The sequence below is a fragment of the Lonchura striata genome, chromosome 17 (genome assembly GCF_050655825.1).
Source record: "Lonchura striata isolate lonStrDom1 chromosome 17, ASM5065582v1, whole genome shotgun sequence".
NCBI lineage: Eukaryota > Metazoa > Chordata > Aves > Passeriformes > Estrildidae > Lonchura > Lonchura striata.
In genome coordinates, this window is record NC_140719.1 from 13,683,443 (window position 1) to 13,700,874 (window position 17,432).

The 17,432-nt window shown below is 44.0% G+C and overlaps 1 protein-coding gene across 13 annotated transcripts in view; it reads left to right on the forward strand.

The window, feature by feature from the left end:
* SCAI (suppressor of cancer cell invasion) overlaps positions 1–17,432 on the forward strand; it is a 38,613-nt gene that overhangs the window by 11,533 nt on the left and 9,648 nt on the right. For 11 of the 13 annotated variants that reach the window (XR_014949235.1, XM_085556383.1, XM_085556384.1 and 8 more), the window contains 12 exons: positions 403–534; positions 6,401–6,496; positions 7,101–7,187; positions 7,731–7,829; positions 8,488–8,584; positions 9,337–9,435; positions 10,045–10,197; positions 11,022–11,123; positions 11,663–11,764; positions 12,389–12,467; positions 14,501–14,600; positions 15,062–15,143. Coding sequence is in view for 11 of the 13 variants with exons in the window: in XM_085556383.1 (XP_085412509.1) it covers positions 403–534; positions 6,401–6,496; positions 7,101–7,187; positions 7,731–7,829; positions 8,488–8,584; positions 9,337–9,435; positions 10,045–10,197; positions 11,022–11,123; positions 11,663–11,764; positions 12,389–12,467; positions 14,501–14,600; positions 15,062–15,143 (1,228 nt within the window). In the remaining 2 variants the exon portion in view is untranslated. Of the gene's footprint in view, positions 1–402; positions 535–6,400; positions 6,497–7,100; positions 7,188–7,730; positions 7,830–8,487; positions 8,585–9,336; positions 9,436–10,044; positions 10,198–11,021; positions 11,124–11,662; positions 11,765–12,388; positions 12,468–14,500; positions 14,601–15,061; positions 15,144–15,262; positions 15,385–17,432 lie in introns of all 13 variants that reach the window. The other 2 variants (XR_014949236.1, XM_085556382.1) reach the window with 2 other exon arrangements.

Consider the following 17,432-nt stretch of genomic DNA (forward strand, 5'->3'; position numbering starts at 1 on the left):
GACAACTGAGGCTAGTCTCTAAATACAGCTGCAGGATAAATACCTCTGCAGAAGGCAAATTCGGAGAGGATTTCTTTTTCCAAGTGTGAAACCCAAGTGCTGTTTGTGCTGCAGTCCTTTCATTGTCAGTTTTGTGTTTGTGAAGACAGTCCTCAAGAGGTTTTTTTTTTTGTGACTATTATTGTTGCTTTTAATTTTGCTCTGTTAACTAGTGCATTGTGCAATAATTAGTCCCATGCCTTGATTATCAGCTGTTTTTTTTAATGAGTCTTGAGCAGAGTAACCTGTGGAGAACTGCATGCTCTGTGTTACATCCCCATGGAACTGAACGTGCATCTCAGTCTGGATGAGGTCATGGCAGCCGTTGATTTTTGAGTAATATGGCTGTTTTTTTCTTCATAGGACTGAGCTTGCCCTAAAAGAAACCATGTCATCAGGGGGAGCTGAAGATGATATTCCTCAAGCAGAGAGAAAAACGGTGACAGACTTTTGCTACTTATTGGATAAATCTAAGCAGCTCTTCAATGGCTTAAGGTTAGTGGATTTTTGACAGTATTCCATCAGAAAAGCCTGGGAACTCACACTGCAGTAGTGATGCTGAACTCAGTACAGTGAACATTTTCAACCCAAACCCAGTAAGTTTGTTTAGGAGAGAATAATGAACCTCTGTATGGGTACTTTTGGACCGTGTATGTAAGAATGTTTGTAGGAGCAGAGGCTCCAGTTAATAGTAAACTAGAATTTGGATATCCCATGAAATTGATGTGATTATTGCTGAAATGGTGTGTTTGAAGGCCACAGTTAAGGATTAGGTGTGACTGTGTGCAGTCCACAGTGTGCAAATGCAAACCACTACTGTCTATGTGGAAAAAGAAAGGAATGAGGAGGATTTTTCTGGCTGGGAGGAAAGGAGGAGAGGGAATTTCTTTAGGGAAGAAATTTAGGAAGCAATAAACAGAAACATCAAAACCATACCCTGTATGTGTCTGCTGAAACAAGTGCTTAATCTGAACTGTGGAGAAAGGTAAAATCTACATTTATCTACTAAGCAGCTGCAACAACAGCTGGAAAGTCCAACTGGTTTGTCTGCAGGGGAATACAGGTTTGGACAGTAACATGGATATCCTGTTTATGTCAATATATGCTGAGTTAAACAGCATGTATCCAAAGCTGCTTTATTTCTAAGCTTTGCTGTAGAGTCTCTTAAGTAACAGGGGTTTGAGCTCATATCTGGTTGGCAGTTCAGCCTCTTACTGCTCTCTGAGTAATGCTGTATGTTTGGGCCCTTATAGCTTGCTGTTAGTCAAACACAGATGGTTAGCAAAGATGCTTTTAATTCCTCCGCCCCCTGCTATTGATAATCCTTTCATGTGCTTTAGAAGTTGATTACCAAATCCAAAACAAACAGTTTGTGCTCCAAAATCTGAATGGCAAACGGGCAGTAGAGACAAGGAGTTCTTGGTGATTGAGCCCCCATGAAAGACAGTCTAAAGCAAAAGAACTGAGATCTTGAGACCAGGATTTCCAGGACTGTATATGACATTACACTGGCTTTCTGATGGGTTTTGCTTGAAATTTTGGCCTGAAATGAGCGCAGTACATGTGTGGCTGTGTGCTGCTTCAGTTCAGATCACAAAGGTGGCAGAGAACCTCCAGCCATTCTGTGCCTCCTTTACCATGGAGGGAGGTACTGCTTGTATCAGATTTCGAGATGAGAGATGGAGTTTCTCAGTGTATCCATGGTACTTTCCAGGAAGAAACCTTCTTGTCCAGCTAAATGAAAAGGAAATGGAGAATACCTTTGGATGAAGTATAGCAAATAAAAATAGAGATGGGTTTAAGCAGCCAGTTCTGCTGTGCAAAACTAGGAGTATTGCAGAACAGGAACCTCTGTCCTTACTGTAGCCTGGCACAGTTACTTCTTACACCTGACCACCATTTCACCTCTAAGACCTGTGATTCCCGTGGGCATAATGACAGGATAAAGCAACATTATAATTCTCAGGTATCTGCTCTGTTAATGCTTGTTCTCTGAGGAGTTCACCTGGAAATGTCTTGGCAAGCATCCCAGTTCTTAGTCCAGTTGCTTCATAATAAATGCATTTGATTCATGCCTGACACCTCCTGTTTTGAAGATGATGATAGCCTTTGCTGCTGTGTTTTATGCTATTCTCTTGCCCCTACCACGTTTCATAGAAAAGAAGTGATGGGGGAGGGAAAGGAGAGCAATGATTTCCTTCCCAAAACCTCCTCTGGGCACTTCAGCTACAGGGAGCTGAGCCTATAGCTGTGTTGGCAGCTGCTTAGCTGTTGCTGCTGCCAAAAATTGCAAGGGCTCAGCCTGCCACGTCTTTGTTTCAGTAGCATTTCCTTCCTCTCTTCCCAATACAGATGCCAAATACAGCATTTGAGGAAAACATATGATGGTCTGCCAAGGTTGCTGCTCGAAAGTGTACTTTGTGCTGGTGCTCCCAGTGATAGCATCTCCTGTGGCTGTGCCTGCTAGGATAGCCCAGGGGGGCTGTCTTCCTAGTGTCTCTACCCTGGGCTATAAGTTAGAATAAGCTGCTAATGAAGTATGCTGCAATGGCTCTCCCCTTTCCCCACTCCTGCTGGCTTTTTTCTTGAAAAAGGCTGGGAAGAGGGAGAGTGTAAGGAAGCAGTTTGTCATGGTGTTTTGTCATTGGTATTACTTTCTTTTAAATGTTAAAAAGTGCTTAAATGTGCTCAGTAGCACAAAGAAGCCTGAAACTTCAAGGAATTAAAAGACTTTCAGCAACTGTATTTTAGGGAAGTGATTGTCCCTTTGTACTGGGCACTGGTGAGGCAGCTTGTCCTGTTCTGGGCCCCTCATGGTACGAGAGACACTGAGGGGCTGGAGCACGTCCAGGGATGGGAACAAAGCTGCAGAAAGGTCTGGAACACCAGGAGCAGCAGAGGGAGCTGGGGGGCTCAGGAGGTCCCTTCTGGCTCTGTGCCACAGCACTTTTCTCCCACTGCTGCTCAGGTTCTGGGAACACGAGCCTGTAACTACTACGAGCCCATGAACATAAAAGGAAATTGTCTCTTTTTATCACCTGTCAAAACTGTGAATGTCTTTAAAGCTTTAAATGTTAAACTTACAGTTATTGTAGCCTTCCTCTTTGAAGCGTGCTGCTGAGTCTCTAGGATTTTCTCAACCTCTTTAGTGTCCCTGTGTGACAACTTCCATGTGGCGCTGGCCAAGCACACCTCAGCACCTTTAATTGGGTTTCAGCCAGTGTTATCTGGCAGCATGGCTGAAATGAACTGACAGAGAATTAATTATGAGCACATAAGTGGTGCTGGTCTTTGTGGAGACAAAGAGTACAGCAAGAACTGGATAAAATTCTGGACTGTCTGTGAAAATTATCCACTAGTGCAGCAGGAGAACCAGTCTTCTGTGCCCAGTGTGAGAAACCCATCATTCTAGAACATCAGAGTTTGTGTCTTCATGTCCCATTTGTAATGTTTTAAAAGCCAAGAAATTGGAAATGGTTTCCACCTGTTGTTGCAGGCTATTGTACTGTCCTAAATCAAATCTCTGCATTTGGATTAGTTTGGTTGCTCCTTTTTCCCTCTTGTAGTGATGTTCAGCCAGAGCAGTGCTGAGGCAGCAGCCTGGGCTGGGCACACCCCACAGGAAAACCTGCTGTCTTTGTCTCTGCTCACTGCTCTGGTGTCCTCCTGTAGATCTGGAAGGAGCGAAAAGTCTTGTTGCAGCACAGGTCTTGAGCTCTCAAGTTGGGTGTATAATTGCTTCTGGGTCATGTATTCCATGTCTCCTTTGGTGGGAGGAGCTGTGTTAAAAGTCCACTCTGCAGTCAGCTGAGGATTTGGGATTCTTTTGGGCTATTTCTCACCAAATAATGCACGTTCCCATGTTCTATTAAAAAAAAAAAAGCGCACTAAGTGTCCTCTTTTGCTTATGCATCCGTTTTCTCATGGCAAAATTTCTTGGTACATGGGAGCAGCATGTGTGACGTTCAGCACAGAGCAGTAGAGGGGTGGCAGGAAGGGCAGCTCTTGTCTGCAAAAAGCTGTAATGAAACCACAGTATTGTATTGTCATAAATGAAGTTTTATTACAGCCATGTCAGAATACTATCAAAAGAACAAGTGCTACTGTCTGTTTCCATGGAGATCCTTCCCGTTCCCCGGGGAGCCGAGGAATCCGTGGTGTTGTGCAGCTATGCCAGCTGCAATTAGGGGAGCAGGCTGCAGGAGGAATATCCGTGTGGACAGGCAGCAGTGGCTGCAGACAGCAGTGCCAAGCACGGGGCACTGCCCTGGCAGGGCTCCTGAAAGCACCACTCATTTCCACATCCTCTCATCTGATGCAGCGCAGCGAGTCGGGCTGGGCTTTGTCTGTGGGTTAGCTTAGGATGTTTAGGCTTGTGTAGAGGAAGGTGTGGAATGGGGAGGTGACAGGTGAGTGTGTTAATTAGCTCACTGATGAGGGGTAGATCCATGAGCATCATCAGCCCACAGTTACCTGTCTAATTTTTAGTTTATGCAGGTACTGATGTTTGAGAGAAGGGTGCTTTTTTAGGTTAGGGTTCTTCAGGTCAACTTGTTCATTCAGGCATTCCATAAGTTAGTGCCAGGGAACTTTGATTTGTACAGTTTAAAAAAAAAACCTCCATTTTAGTGTTGTTTTGTAAATATTATTTTTTTTAATAGATACTACAACATTGAATCTTGTGGATGTGCTAATTAAATTGAATTAAAGCTCTTGCTGTGTCAAAGTGTGTGCTGTATTTTGGGTGTGTTTGGACAGTGCCTTAGATTCTTTTGTTTAGCTAAAATATTTACGTCTATTACAACGAGAGAAGGTGGTGAATTGTTCCTTGCAGAAAATGCTTTAAATTTGCATGTGTTTGTATTAAGCTGTATTTGAATAAAGATGTTGGTACCCTGAAGCACATATTCATATTCCTGTTTACCCCTTGCTACACCAACATATGTTGCAAGATTTTGAGCAGCCCATTGCAAGTTTGAAGGGATTTTTTTGGTTTTTAATTTGGTAAAATCCTGCACAGATTCCTTGGCATCTTCATAGAATATCAGCACCAAGTGCTGGAATGCTTTTCCAGGCTGGTAAGAGCTGTAGCTGGTAAGGGATTCATTTTACTTGTAGTAGCTGAGCTAGGTCCCTTCAAGCTGTGTGGGAAGTACAGTTGGCTGACGAGCAGAGGAATATTAATTTCCTTTCCTACCTCGGGTGCTGTTAAAGCAATTACAGTGAGCAGAAACAGGCCAGAATGCTGCTCTGAAATGGTGTGTACTGCTCTGCTTCTCTGGCTCCTTCAGAGGACATGGCAAGGGCTCCTAAAGGTGGTGCTTCGCTTGGGCACTGCCCTCCAGGCTTGGATGTGGAATGTGCTGCTTTTCTGTCTGCTGAAGGTGGTGCACGAACCAGCACAGTGATTTGAGAGAGCATTCCTTGTGGAAATCAATCTTGAATCAAATGAAAGAGGATTCTGTCTTGGAGAAGCTGTTCTACATCTACTTACAGTGTTGTTCATCTCCTTTGAAAGAGATTTGGTGTAGATGCATAGGGAATGTGTGCTCAGTGGGACTCTGTTGCATTTATTTAAAAATTCAGGTAATTCCTGAGAGATGGGAGGAGTGAGGGTTGAGAGCACAAACGTTTAAAGGCAAAATCCTTAGGAATACATCATAGTTGTGGGCTGGAAATACACCATGGAAATGGAGGGGAGGTGGGAGAGCAGAGCTGAACTGGGTTGACTGACTCACCTTGTAGCACTGGAGAGTGACAGGAAAAACCAGAAGTTGTCAGGTTGTGTTGTGTCACTAGCTGTGAGTGAGAGGGTGACAAATGTGGTGATGCTGTAACAGAACCCAGTGGGTGTTAACTGTGAGCATCCATTTGCTGGCCTGACATGGTGGTAGTGGGGCAGTGGTTTTGTTTGTGATGTCACAGGCTCTGCTTCTAAAAAAAAAAATTCTTCCCTTAATCACTAACAATAAATATTATCAGTCTGTATCAACTAATTTCCATCTGCTTGTTCTTGGGTAGGGTTTTTCTGTATTATGAACTTTTGAGAGTCCACTTTGTCTGTCTGTGCATATAATCGTAACATTACTTCTCTTTTAGCAAAATTTTAAGTTATTTTCAAACACCTGTTGCATGTAGGAACGTAATGATTTCCTATTTGGAGAGATACAGTAACGACAGGTTTTGAGAAGCTCTGGTAATCATGGTTCTTGTAGTTCTGGGTGCAGGCAGAATTCTAAAGTATGTCAATGAATCCTGAACAGAGCAGTTCTGACTTTGACACAAACATGCTGCTGTCATGTTGGGCTGACTGCAGCAGGATTCTGCTTCCTAATTCTGCTTTTGTCACTGTCTCTTGCAGGGATTTACCTCAGTATGGGCAGAAGCAATGGCAGTCCTATTTTGGGCGAACATTTGATGTTTACACCAAACTCTGGAAGTTCCAACAGCAGCACCGGTAAGGAAATGTTGCAGGCAGATGTGTTGTGTGGGTTTAAATGCAGCTCTAATCTCTGGAATGCCCAGAGCCCCAGCTAAGATTGAGATTTCACTGTGTTGTTCAAGCATGAAGGGAGGGAACAGCAGCTTCCTGCAGTGCTCACAGTCTATTGAATTAAAATGTTGCAGAGTGTTCAGTGTGACTTTTTTAACAAACCCTTTTGCTCTACCTGAGTGTGTGGTGCTTTAATTTCTCACTGAGGAGGTGATGGATTCTGCAGAGCAGAATCTGGAATGGTGTGAAGTCTCTTGCTGCAGTGTGGGCTCTGATCCTTCACACCTTCCTCTGGCTGCATAGTCTGAGTGTTCTCCTGGGAAGTGGTGACCTTTTGTTGTGTGTATTTTGTGCAACACACTTATGTCTGGTTCTGGCAAGTTTATGCAAGATAAATGGCCCTTGTGGGGTGTGTGTGCTGTTGGCTCTGTGAGGGGCTGCTGCTGGCAATGCTGCACCAGTAATGAAAGCTGAATTTAGCCCTGCAATGGCTCTTTGTCTTGTCCGGTGGGATGTTCTGGGGAATTTGGGAATCCTTTTAATCTTTCTTTTCTCTCTTGCGACATAGACAAGTTTTGGACAATCGGTATGGGTTGAAGAGGTGGCAAATTGGGGAAATTGCTTCCAAGATTGGGCAGCTCTATTACCATTATTAGTAAGTAAGCACAGAAGTGGATTCAGTGGGCAATGCAGGGTTAGTGGCAGCTGCATGCCAAATGTCTGGATGCTCAGTCAGGAGGAATCAGTGACTGGGCTGAGTCATGATGCCAGTTCGTGAACAAGGGCCCTGGGGACTGCATGGGGTGCTGCAGGGAAAGGCCCCTGAGAGCCCAGTGCCACATTGCTGGTCACACTGGTACTGCCCAAGAACTTCATTCCTGCCTCCAAAGTGTCTTCCACGTGTGCTGCATTGGAATGTTGTGCAGAAGTGTGATTTACGAGTTTGGGAGCTCAGTGTTCCTTTAAGCTGTTCAGTGACCCCATCACCTGTCCGTGTGGTGCGAGGTGGGCAGCTCTGATTGTTATCTGAATGGGATCCAGGCTCTGACAGCTGCCTTCCCAGAGAGAGCCTGGCGTTCACAGGATGGCACTCGAGGAGGGAGCTCTGCCCGGGGTGCACAGGGTGTCTGGGGGGCAGGAGGGAGGGTTGGGCATGCCTGTCCCTCCGGGGCAGTGGGTGATGCCCGTGTTCCCGCAGCCTGCGCACCTCCGAAACCAGCTATCTCAACGAGGCTTTCTCCTTCTACTCGGCCATCAGGCAGAGGTCCTACTACTCCCAGGTCAACAAAGAAGACAGGTATGCCTGAATGGAGGCCCTTGTTTTTTCAAGACTACAAAGGTGTGTGGAAGCAGCAAGGAGCTATAAACTGTAGGAGCATAACTGGGATAAAATCCATGTTGTTGAAGGAAGTTTCTTTTAATCCTTCTGCCACTATTGTAAAATTCAGGATAAATAAGAGCTTTTCTGTATGACTGGAAGAATATTCTGTTATCTGGTCCTGGATAGAAGGCTTTGAGCCCCAAATTTTTGTCATTTAAAATCTTGAGCAGTGTCAGTGCTGGGAGCTGGAATGCTGTGGGTGGAATATGGGTCAGCTGGGCTGGAGCAAAGGAGTCTATTTGATTCTCATCAGGCCTTTCAGGGGAGCAGCAGCTCGTACTGCAGTACAGCAGGGTTTGAACAGCTAGCCATGATATCTGACTCCCATGCCCCTGTCAAGTAAGGAGGCTGTTGCTTTCTTACATTATTTTTTATATCCCTGTGCTCAATTTTAACTAAACCTCCAAGCAGCCAGGTGGCTATTCATCACCACGTGAGTTCAGTCAGAGCTCTTAACCTGCAAATGTTCAGCCCTGCTGTGGTCTCAAACTCCTCCTCTCCCTTAGCCCTGCTACCTGCTTCTGTTCTATTTTAATCTCAGGTTTGGCTGTGGTGTTTTTGTTGTTGTGTCTAGGCCCGAATTAGTGGTCAAGAAGCTGCGTTACTATGCAAGGTTTATAGTGGTTTGTCTCCTGCTCAACAAGATGGATGTTGTAAAGGACCTTGTAAAGGTATGCTAGAATCAGGATACAGGTCCTGAGGGGTGGGAGGTTGCTGATCCTTGCTTTTCTAGTCTGACATCCAACAGAGGGAATACCTTCTGTGATCCAGACATTTAATAATGACACTTTGGGATCAAAAGGTTTGGTTGCATTGTTTGAACAGCAAGTAGAAATATTCCAGTAGCTGCAGCCCAGACAGGAGGTGCCCTGGAAGTGCAGCAAAGGAACAGCAAGCTGCTCCCCACAGCATATGCTTCCCAGCCCCTCTGTCAACCTTGCTTCAAGCAGTTCCTGGGCTTGACAGCTTTGTGTAGGTTGCATTGCTGTGTGTGTCACAGCTCCCTTGAACTGCAGGCTTAGCTTAGCACAGCTAAACCAGCCACACCATCCCCTTTCTCAAGGTATTTAAAGTTACTTGCAAGCTGAAATTCAAATCCTTGGTATCTGTAGCTTATGGTAATAACCAGTGACGTAGCTGTGAGTGGGATAATTATACTTAACTCCAGATATTCTTTGCATTTGGACCTACGTAAAAGACAATTTGCATTGCCAGAACTCAGTGTAACATTGGCATCCTGTCTGCTGAAAGAGCGCGTTTTGGCTGGCATGTTAGTCAGGAGTGTGCTGCATATGTTCTCAAGGAATTTATTTATTTATTATTCTTAAAGGCCAGAACAGCTAACCAAATGTAAGGTTACTGACTGCCTGTTAAAGTCTGGTTTTAGGACTGACTGTGTCTGTCTCTGAACTGTTTACATCAGGAGCTGTCAGATGAAATTGAAGACTACACGCATCGTTTCAATACTGAGGATCAGGTGGAGTGGAACCTGGTTCTTCAGGAAGTGGCAGCATTTATTGAGGTGAGAATACCAGAGTTTTCTGTATTGTTGATGGAAGTGTTGCTGTATCACCACATTTGTGAGGGAAGCAGGTGTGCCAGTGCAGGGACAGTATGCCTGTCCATGCATCACTGACGCGTGTTCACAGGAATATTTAAATATTGCCAGAATGGGTGGCACTGTTACCATTCGCTCTCCTCCTTTGCTATTCATTTCTACAAAGGGAAGGCAAGCTAAAATAGGAAAACTAAAATGATTATGACTGTAGGAATATGTAGTTGATTCTGCATTAATTTGTAAGGTTGTTGATGACATTTGACTCCCCAGGTAGAGCGAAGCTGAAGCAGAGTCCATGTCATTGGAGGCAGTATACTTTCTCTCATTGCTGTGCCTTCATGTGCTAGTCCCATGTATTTCTTGCAGTCCCTAGGAACTTTGCTTTTCCAGCTGGGAAGGCTTTTCCCTCTAGCCTGCATACAAATATATAAATTCATGTATGGCAGAGTAATTTTAAAAATCTACCTCATTTGTGAAATGTTTCTTGTAAGTGCCGAGACCTGTGGACTTCTCTCTGACTGCAAATCTGTATGCTTTCCTGAATTCTTGATTTATTCTGGTTGCTTTTTTTAGGCAGACCCTGTCATGGTTTTAAATGATGACAACACCATTGTAATCACCTCTAACAGGCTTTCTGAGACGGGAGCTCCGTTGCTGGAGCAGGGCATGATAGTGGGACAGCTTGCTCTTGCAGATGCGCTCATTATTGGGAACTGCAACAACCAGGTAAAGGAAATGCTGGGCACCTGGGTTTGCATCTTTGGAGTCCCCCATGACATCCCTTCTGATCATACAACACAGATTCCAACAGAGGACAACACTGAAATATTTTTGTTGTGATGGTTGCAGCAGTAGCAAGAGGAAGACAATTCTCAGAAATAAGAGCTAAAGTTGAAATGTTAGATATTAGATCTGTGGTACTGACCTCATTGTTTATATTCAACATGTCAATTAAGTAGACACAATTGATTTTCATATACTGGATTATTTATAACAACATTCAAGCATAGGAGACCTCTAAGATACATCCAGAAAAAGCTTGACTTGAGCTTTCATATGCCTCACTCCAGCTTGTTGCAACTTCAGTGGCAACAGGAAGAGGTTTCCAAAAGACATTCTAGGTCCTGTTTTTAGATGATAATGCTAGTGAAGTTGTATACATTTCATGGCTTCTCTCCGAGCTCTTTTCAGGTTAGCAAGGGAGTTATATTTAAACTACACTACATGTGTCTTTGTCAGATTTTGTCTGAATTGATAGTGCATAGTACACTCAGCCCCTGATTAGTACACATCCCAGAGAAGCCTGTAATTTGGAAGCAGGGGTCTGCAGTGCAGTGACCTGGGTGGTAGATCAGTAACAAATTGACTTCTAGAAGAGCTCACAGAAGACAAAGTCTTTCACAGCTCTTCAGAGATTCAGAGATGACACTGACAGGTCCCTGAGAGAGAATGGTCTCTCTGGTGTGCAGTGGAGTCTCTAAGCTGGATAATTCCAGAGAAATTCTGTTTAATGTGTATCTGGCAGAATAAACTGTGTGATTCTCTTGCAGGTCAAGTTCAGTGAACTAACGATCGACATGTTCCGAATGCTGCAAGCACTGGAGAGGGAACCCATGAACTTGGCCTCACAAATGAACAAACCTGGAATGCAGGTCAGTTCCACTTCAGTGACAAACCTGGCAACACATCTTAACTGGTATTTTTGTTTGATTGATTGCCTTTAAGTAGTGTAATCCTTCAGGGTTAGTAAAGGTGGTGCAACTTCCACTAGAAATTAGTGAAAAGTAGCTCAAACCCATGGACTCATCAATTACTAGGTAATCTGAAAGTTAATGTTCTTTTCAGAGAAAGCATCAAGTGTTCTATCTGGGGCCAAAAGAAAGTATGAAGATTTTTAATTTATTTGATTGAGATGCAGTGTGAATTTTGTCACTCATTTCTTGGGTGATACTTGAGAGAGTAAGAAAGATTTCATTCACAAGTTTTAGTAAGGGATAATACAAGGTTCTGGTTTGAATACTGTGCATCTTGCTCTACTATGTAGTAGGAAATGCAGAATGGGCACGCCATTTGTGTGGGTACTGTGTTGGAGCATTCTAATAACTAGAAATTTAAAGGGTTATGAAACTGCTTTGGCAATATCTGGTTTTTGGGGGTTTTTGAGTAGTATTTTGTTTCTTTCTTTTAACAGGAGTCAACAGAGAAACCAGCCAGGCGGGAAAACCCCCATAAATACCTACTTTATAAACCAACTTTTAGCCAGCTATATACATTTTTAGCAGCATCATTTAAGGTTTGTGAAATCAGTGAATTTATTTGTAATAAAAAAATACCCAGGACTGTTTGTGAGACTGAATGAAATGCAGATCTCCACTGATCTGGAGAATAGAAAAATCTTAAGAGTATTCTTTCATTTCATATCATGCCAAGCAGAAACCAAAATCGTGGAAGTGCATCAGGAGATTGTTGCTCTCAAGCACTGTACAGCTACTGAGTCTCCAGTCCTGTATCCCATTCCAACTGTAAACAAAACTTCCCTTGTGCATTGTTTGGGAGTTGGGCTCAGCGTGGATCTTGGCAGCTTTTGGGCTCCGTATCTTGGAGAGCCTCAGATCTGGATAGATAGTGAGTCTGTGTGGAAGCAGATGCTTTCTCAGTGCTGCTTGGAGCTCTGGTACCAGCACAGAGGTTTGTGGGGAGGAGTTCAGACATTTCATCAGGTGACACTTCTGCTCTGTTGGAAGGGGTGTCTGTGGTGGGGCAGGGCCAGTCCATGCACCAAGAGCAGAGTGGAGGGGAGCCAGAAGCAGGAGCAGCACAATTATAATGGAAGTGTCTTTGTGGAGGTGATGACTGAGTATTAAAATAAACTTGTACCTTTCTTCCCTTGCCCCTGGTGCCCTTGTTTGTGTTGCAGGAGCTGCCTGCCAACAGCGTGCTGCTGATTTACCTGTCTGCCACGGGCGTGTTCCCATCAGGTCGTTCGGATAGTGAAGGTACAATAAAGGAATGCTCCCTGTCATGAACAGGGCTTGAATTCTCCTTATGTTCCAGGACAAGTGACCAGGAAAGATGTCACAAAGCTCCTTTTAAATGACAAGTCAATTTGATTCTCCTGTCTGCTTAGTAAGATAGCCTTTATTTTCCACAAACAATAATTAGATCTTTGTGTTTTAATTAGTGTGCATTAGCCTGAGAACTTTTTAAAGGACACATCCAGTTTTTGATGCATCTGAAGTATTAAAAGCCTTCCAGTTTTGAAGACCACATGGCTCAGCTGATGCATCAGCACAAAGTTCATAAAATGGCTCCGTGGCACTCTGTGGTTCTTTGCAATGCCCAGCACCAGGAGAACGTGTGGCCAGGACATGGGTGGTGGAAGGACTCAAGCAGCTGCAGGGACTGGTCTATTTGCACGCTCATTAACCTGACAATTCAAGCCCTTCTCATGATTTTTGACAATTCCCCTCACCTCACCCTCCTGTTCTTTTCAATCTAGCAGAATATTTGGATGCAGCTGCAATATAAAAGCTGAAAACTCGTTGGCTGAAGTAAACACGGTCCGAAGATTTGTTTTTATAACTCAATAAAAAAATCAAAAAGACTTTTTAACATCCTAAATATTGTAAAAAACCTCATCTGTTTGAGACTTGCATTCCTTTATAAGATGCATGCTTTGTCCTCCCTAGTGCATGATTTATAGAGCTCTCAAAATGTTAAAAGGAAAAAAAAAAAATCCCTGTCAACTTTGGATGGTGGCAGTGATTTTTTTAAAATGCTTTTAACATTTTACTTCTCGCTGCAGCTTGGTGATAGGTCCTACCTCTGAAGCCTGTGGTTTGTCCCCCTCTCTGCATGTTCTGTTTCAGCTTTAGACCTTGTGGCAGAGGCACTGGGGCTCAGTCACTGGAGTCACAGCCAGCGTGCAGCTTTCACCCAGTGATCCCATCACAGCTGCATTCTTTTAATAAGGTGGTGTGGTCTGCACACAGTTCTGCCTTATTAAAGGGCAGAGCAGCTGCAAGTTGCACTGTGCATCGCCTGCAAGCCGTGTGTTTGGCAGACCGTGTGAGGTGTTTGTAACAGTGCTAAATTAATGTTTGTCCTGTTCCTGATTTTGTATCCCCAAAGCTTCCCTTAAATGGAAAGGCGCCTTGTATCCAAACCTGAAAAAATTGCATTTGGTGGCCAAATCTGGGCCAGCCAAGTCTGCAAATATATGACAGAATGAGGAAACTCTAATACTTTATTTTACTAAAGTTAGTGACGTTTCATACCCATACCAATGGCAGAAATATTTCTTGGTATCTTGTAGGATTTGATATTTTTATAGCCATTGCTTTTGTGTTTGCTCTCCATCAGACATTCAGGGGGTAGCTCAGTTTTGCAAATTTAGCAGAATATTCAGCTTACAGTGGGAACACATGTCCAGTGCGTGTGCATGTGAAAACTGTGAATTCTGACTTTGAAATAACTTAGCTACAGATTTGAAATCTGGTTAAAGCTATTTTGTCCCTTTGTCATTCTCTGAGTTCTCTCTGCTCCCTTTTGCAGTGTTAGAACTGCAAATGACAGTAGTATTTCTAGTATTTTTGATTCATTTAGCCTTATAAAATTCTGAATCTGGAATATGCAATGCAAACTCATACAGTAATTTTACAAATGTATTGATTTTCCTGTATCAGACGTATAAAATGGGTTTTAATCTTTTATCTCTATAGTGTAACAAGAGCCAATATTGGGATAATTTGCATTAATTTGTGGGTTAATAATGAATAATTAAATTAGAAGTTATGAAATTGCATTCCTTGCTTCTCTTTGATAGATGCTGAAATTTCTAAAAAAGCATAAAAAGGAATATGCAGTTAGCGAAGTCTCCACAATCCTCTCTGCCCTCCTTAGAGCTGCAGTAGTTCAGATTCCCTTCGTTTTCTGGGATTCATTGTTGCTTCCTCCCTTTGATGTAATCACTGAATGTCTAACGGGTGAGTTGCCCCTGCTGATTTCAGCTTCCTTTTCCCACGTGAAGGTCCGTACGATTTCGGGGGCGTGTTGACCAACAGCAACCGGGACATCATCAATGGGGATGCCCTCCACAAGCGCAACCAGTCCTACAAGGAGATGCACTGGTGAGTGTGTGGTGCGACCTGCAGGGGCACCAGAGCTTGTCTTCAGTAGAGGAAAATGCATCCACGCCTCTGGAGTCCAGACTCCTCAGTGCAGGACATCATCATGGGATTGGCTTGAACACTGAGAAATGGATGTGCAGCTTTAAATGATCATTTAAACACTTCAGCCTTACTTATGTAAGTTAATATAAGTTCTTAATTACTGACAGACCTCAGATCAGTGGTGGATGACATCTTAAGAAGTTAAGCATCTCCCGGGCTAATAAGAAGTCCCAGAGCCCATATTGCAAACAAATATAGACAATAGTGCAGCTGCTCTCTGAGGATGAATCTGGGGACTGGGGCATGGAAATAAGTCTGTTTTTTATCTGGCTGTGGGCAGCTGTGTGGCTGAGATACCTGTGCAGTGTCAGGGCTGTGCAGCAGTTGAGGTGCTCTGTGGTGTCCCTTCCTCTTTGCAGTCTTCACCCTGGAGATCTGTACCCTTTCACCAGAAAGCCCCTGTTCATCATCGTGGATTCCTCCAACAGCGTCGCCTACAAGGTAAGGCCCTTGGAGGCATTCCTCCTGTGGTAGGATGCAGTGCCAACCCCTAGTTAGCTTACACTTTTACCAGGCTATTTTTTTAAACACTTTGTATTCAGTCTTTCTTTTCTTTTGAGGTTGTGCATGCTAGTCAGGATCTGACCCTATGAATAGGAACAAGAAGGAGAAGCACATGAACAGCCGCTCATTGGAAAGTAATAAATCCTCCTGGAGGGAAAAAAGGTTCAAGATTTCCAAGGTCTCTGGTGGGAGGTTTATTTTTGTTTTATACCAAAGACAAATCTCGGTGTGTGTGCATGGGGGAGGGAGGTAACTTATGTGCTTTTCTTTTTTCCAGTCATCCAACATTCAGTTGCTTTTAAGCAACAGAAAGGAGTCAAAGCATTGAGCCTGATCTTAAAAATCACGGGGTGTCTGTGTCTGAAAAGTGTCTGAATCAAGGAAGTAACAAGCCTGAAATTAGCATCCAGTGTTACTGTAGAGTGGTGTTTGCTTGAACACTGAGCCTCCTTCCTAGGGTGCTCTGGACTTACAGTAGAATTGCTCCATGCCAAATCACCTCTGGGAATCTGCAGTTCGGGTAATACAGAAGCAGGCCTGCACTTGTGGTGGCCAGTTGAATCTGGAGAGCATTACACATGTATTTCATTCATGAATGGGGTAATAAGAATGTGCTATATCTGGGGAAAGTGCCACTTCTCCTGTGTTCCTTTTTATAGCTCCATTATGTGCAGCGAGGGAAGGGAGCATCCACAGCTGCGTTTCGGAGGAGGAACAGGGACGTCTAGTGGACAGAGGAGCTTGTGTCTTGTTCAGTGCCCACAGGCACTGTTGGTTTTGAAGGCATGTGTTGGCCAGGGAGAGGTGCTAAATCAGTGGTCAGTGTGAGTCAGGGTGGTTCTGTACTGAGCCAGGGAATCCTGCCTGACAGCCAGATAATGATCTGGCCTCTCTGTTGGCCCTTTGGTTTCTTGTAGTATAGTGTAGCTCAGAGGGCCTTTAAACACCACTTTAAGTTCACTGCACTGATTTCAGAACAAACCTGCTTTTTCTTGAATTCCCTTCCACATTTAAATGGAGAGAAACACAATTGGAATTATTTACTTGTCTTTCTGAGAAGGCGAGTAGTTGGAAAGGATTTATTTCCCTATGCTCTTTCCTGACATTCATTGCAGTATAACATCAGGAGGATTGGTTTTCTTTCAGGGGAAAGAGGTATGGCTTGTGTTCGGTTTTTGGTTTGGTTTTGGTTTTTGTACCGCCTTCCTCTCTAATAGAATTGTTAAAAGATGTCAAGTGGATCAGCTCTGTAAGAGAGCAAAGGATTCTAGCTCTGGACAGATTGGGATTCTGTGTAAAGCTTAGAGCAAAGGACCTGTTTGGGGCAATAGATTTCCACATGTAGATTTGTAGGTCTTTGTGAGAACAATGTCAAGTGTTTACAGTAGAATTTGCTTTTTGTATTACATTTAAATTTGATAATTAAGTTTTATTTATGTTTTGTGGGCACAGAGTAAGCAGCTCTGTAATCTCCACTGAGTTTATTTTCCTTGTTCTGCAGTGGGCTGACAGGAGAGTAAAACCCACCAGTCTGTTTAGCACAGCTGGTGGAGAGCATCCAGCTCTGTCTGTGTGGAAGGAGCACAGAAATGTGAGCTTTGGAAGGATTTCAGGACAGGATTATAGAAGTGGCTGCGAGGAGCACTGACCCAGCTCAGAACAGTGTGGGCAAAACTGCAAGGAACCTAAAAATAAATAGGTTCAGCATTTCAGAAGTGACATTCACCTTCCCCATCTCTTGCCACTGAACAAAGGCAGGCGTGTAAGGGGGCTGGTTTGGATGTCTTCTTTTGTTTTCCAGTGAAGGTTGATGGCAGAGCTCTCAAGGTGAGTGTTTCCAGCCCCACACTCCTGCCTGTGGTTGTGCTGGGGTCCTTGTCCCTCTGTCCCTGACAGAGCTGTCCTGTGACTGTGCCCCGGTGGGCTGGGAGGTGTCTGCAGGCTCAAGTGCTGTCATGAACAAAGAGGTTCTGTGCCATCCTGTGAGGAATTGAAGTCAATACTGACTTTTTTCCCCATGGCTGCTCTGATCCTTCCTGATAGGACAGGAGCTATCCTGACATTTAAATGTCACTGCCAGCAGTAGCGGCAGGAACAGCAAATGCTCACACATCCTTTCCTGCAGCCCTTCCTGCTCTCCTGCATGCATCCCCATCTCTCCCTCTCTCTGGAGGACTTAAATGGTGATGACTGAAAGTAAGTCCTGCCAGGAAGTGACTTGCCAGT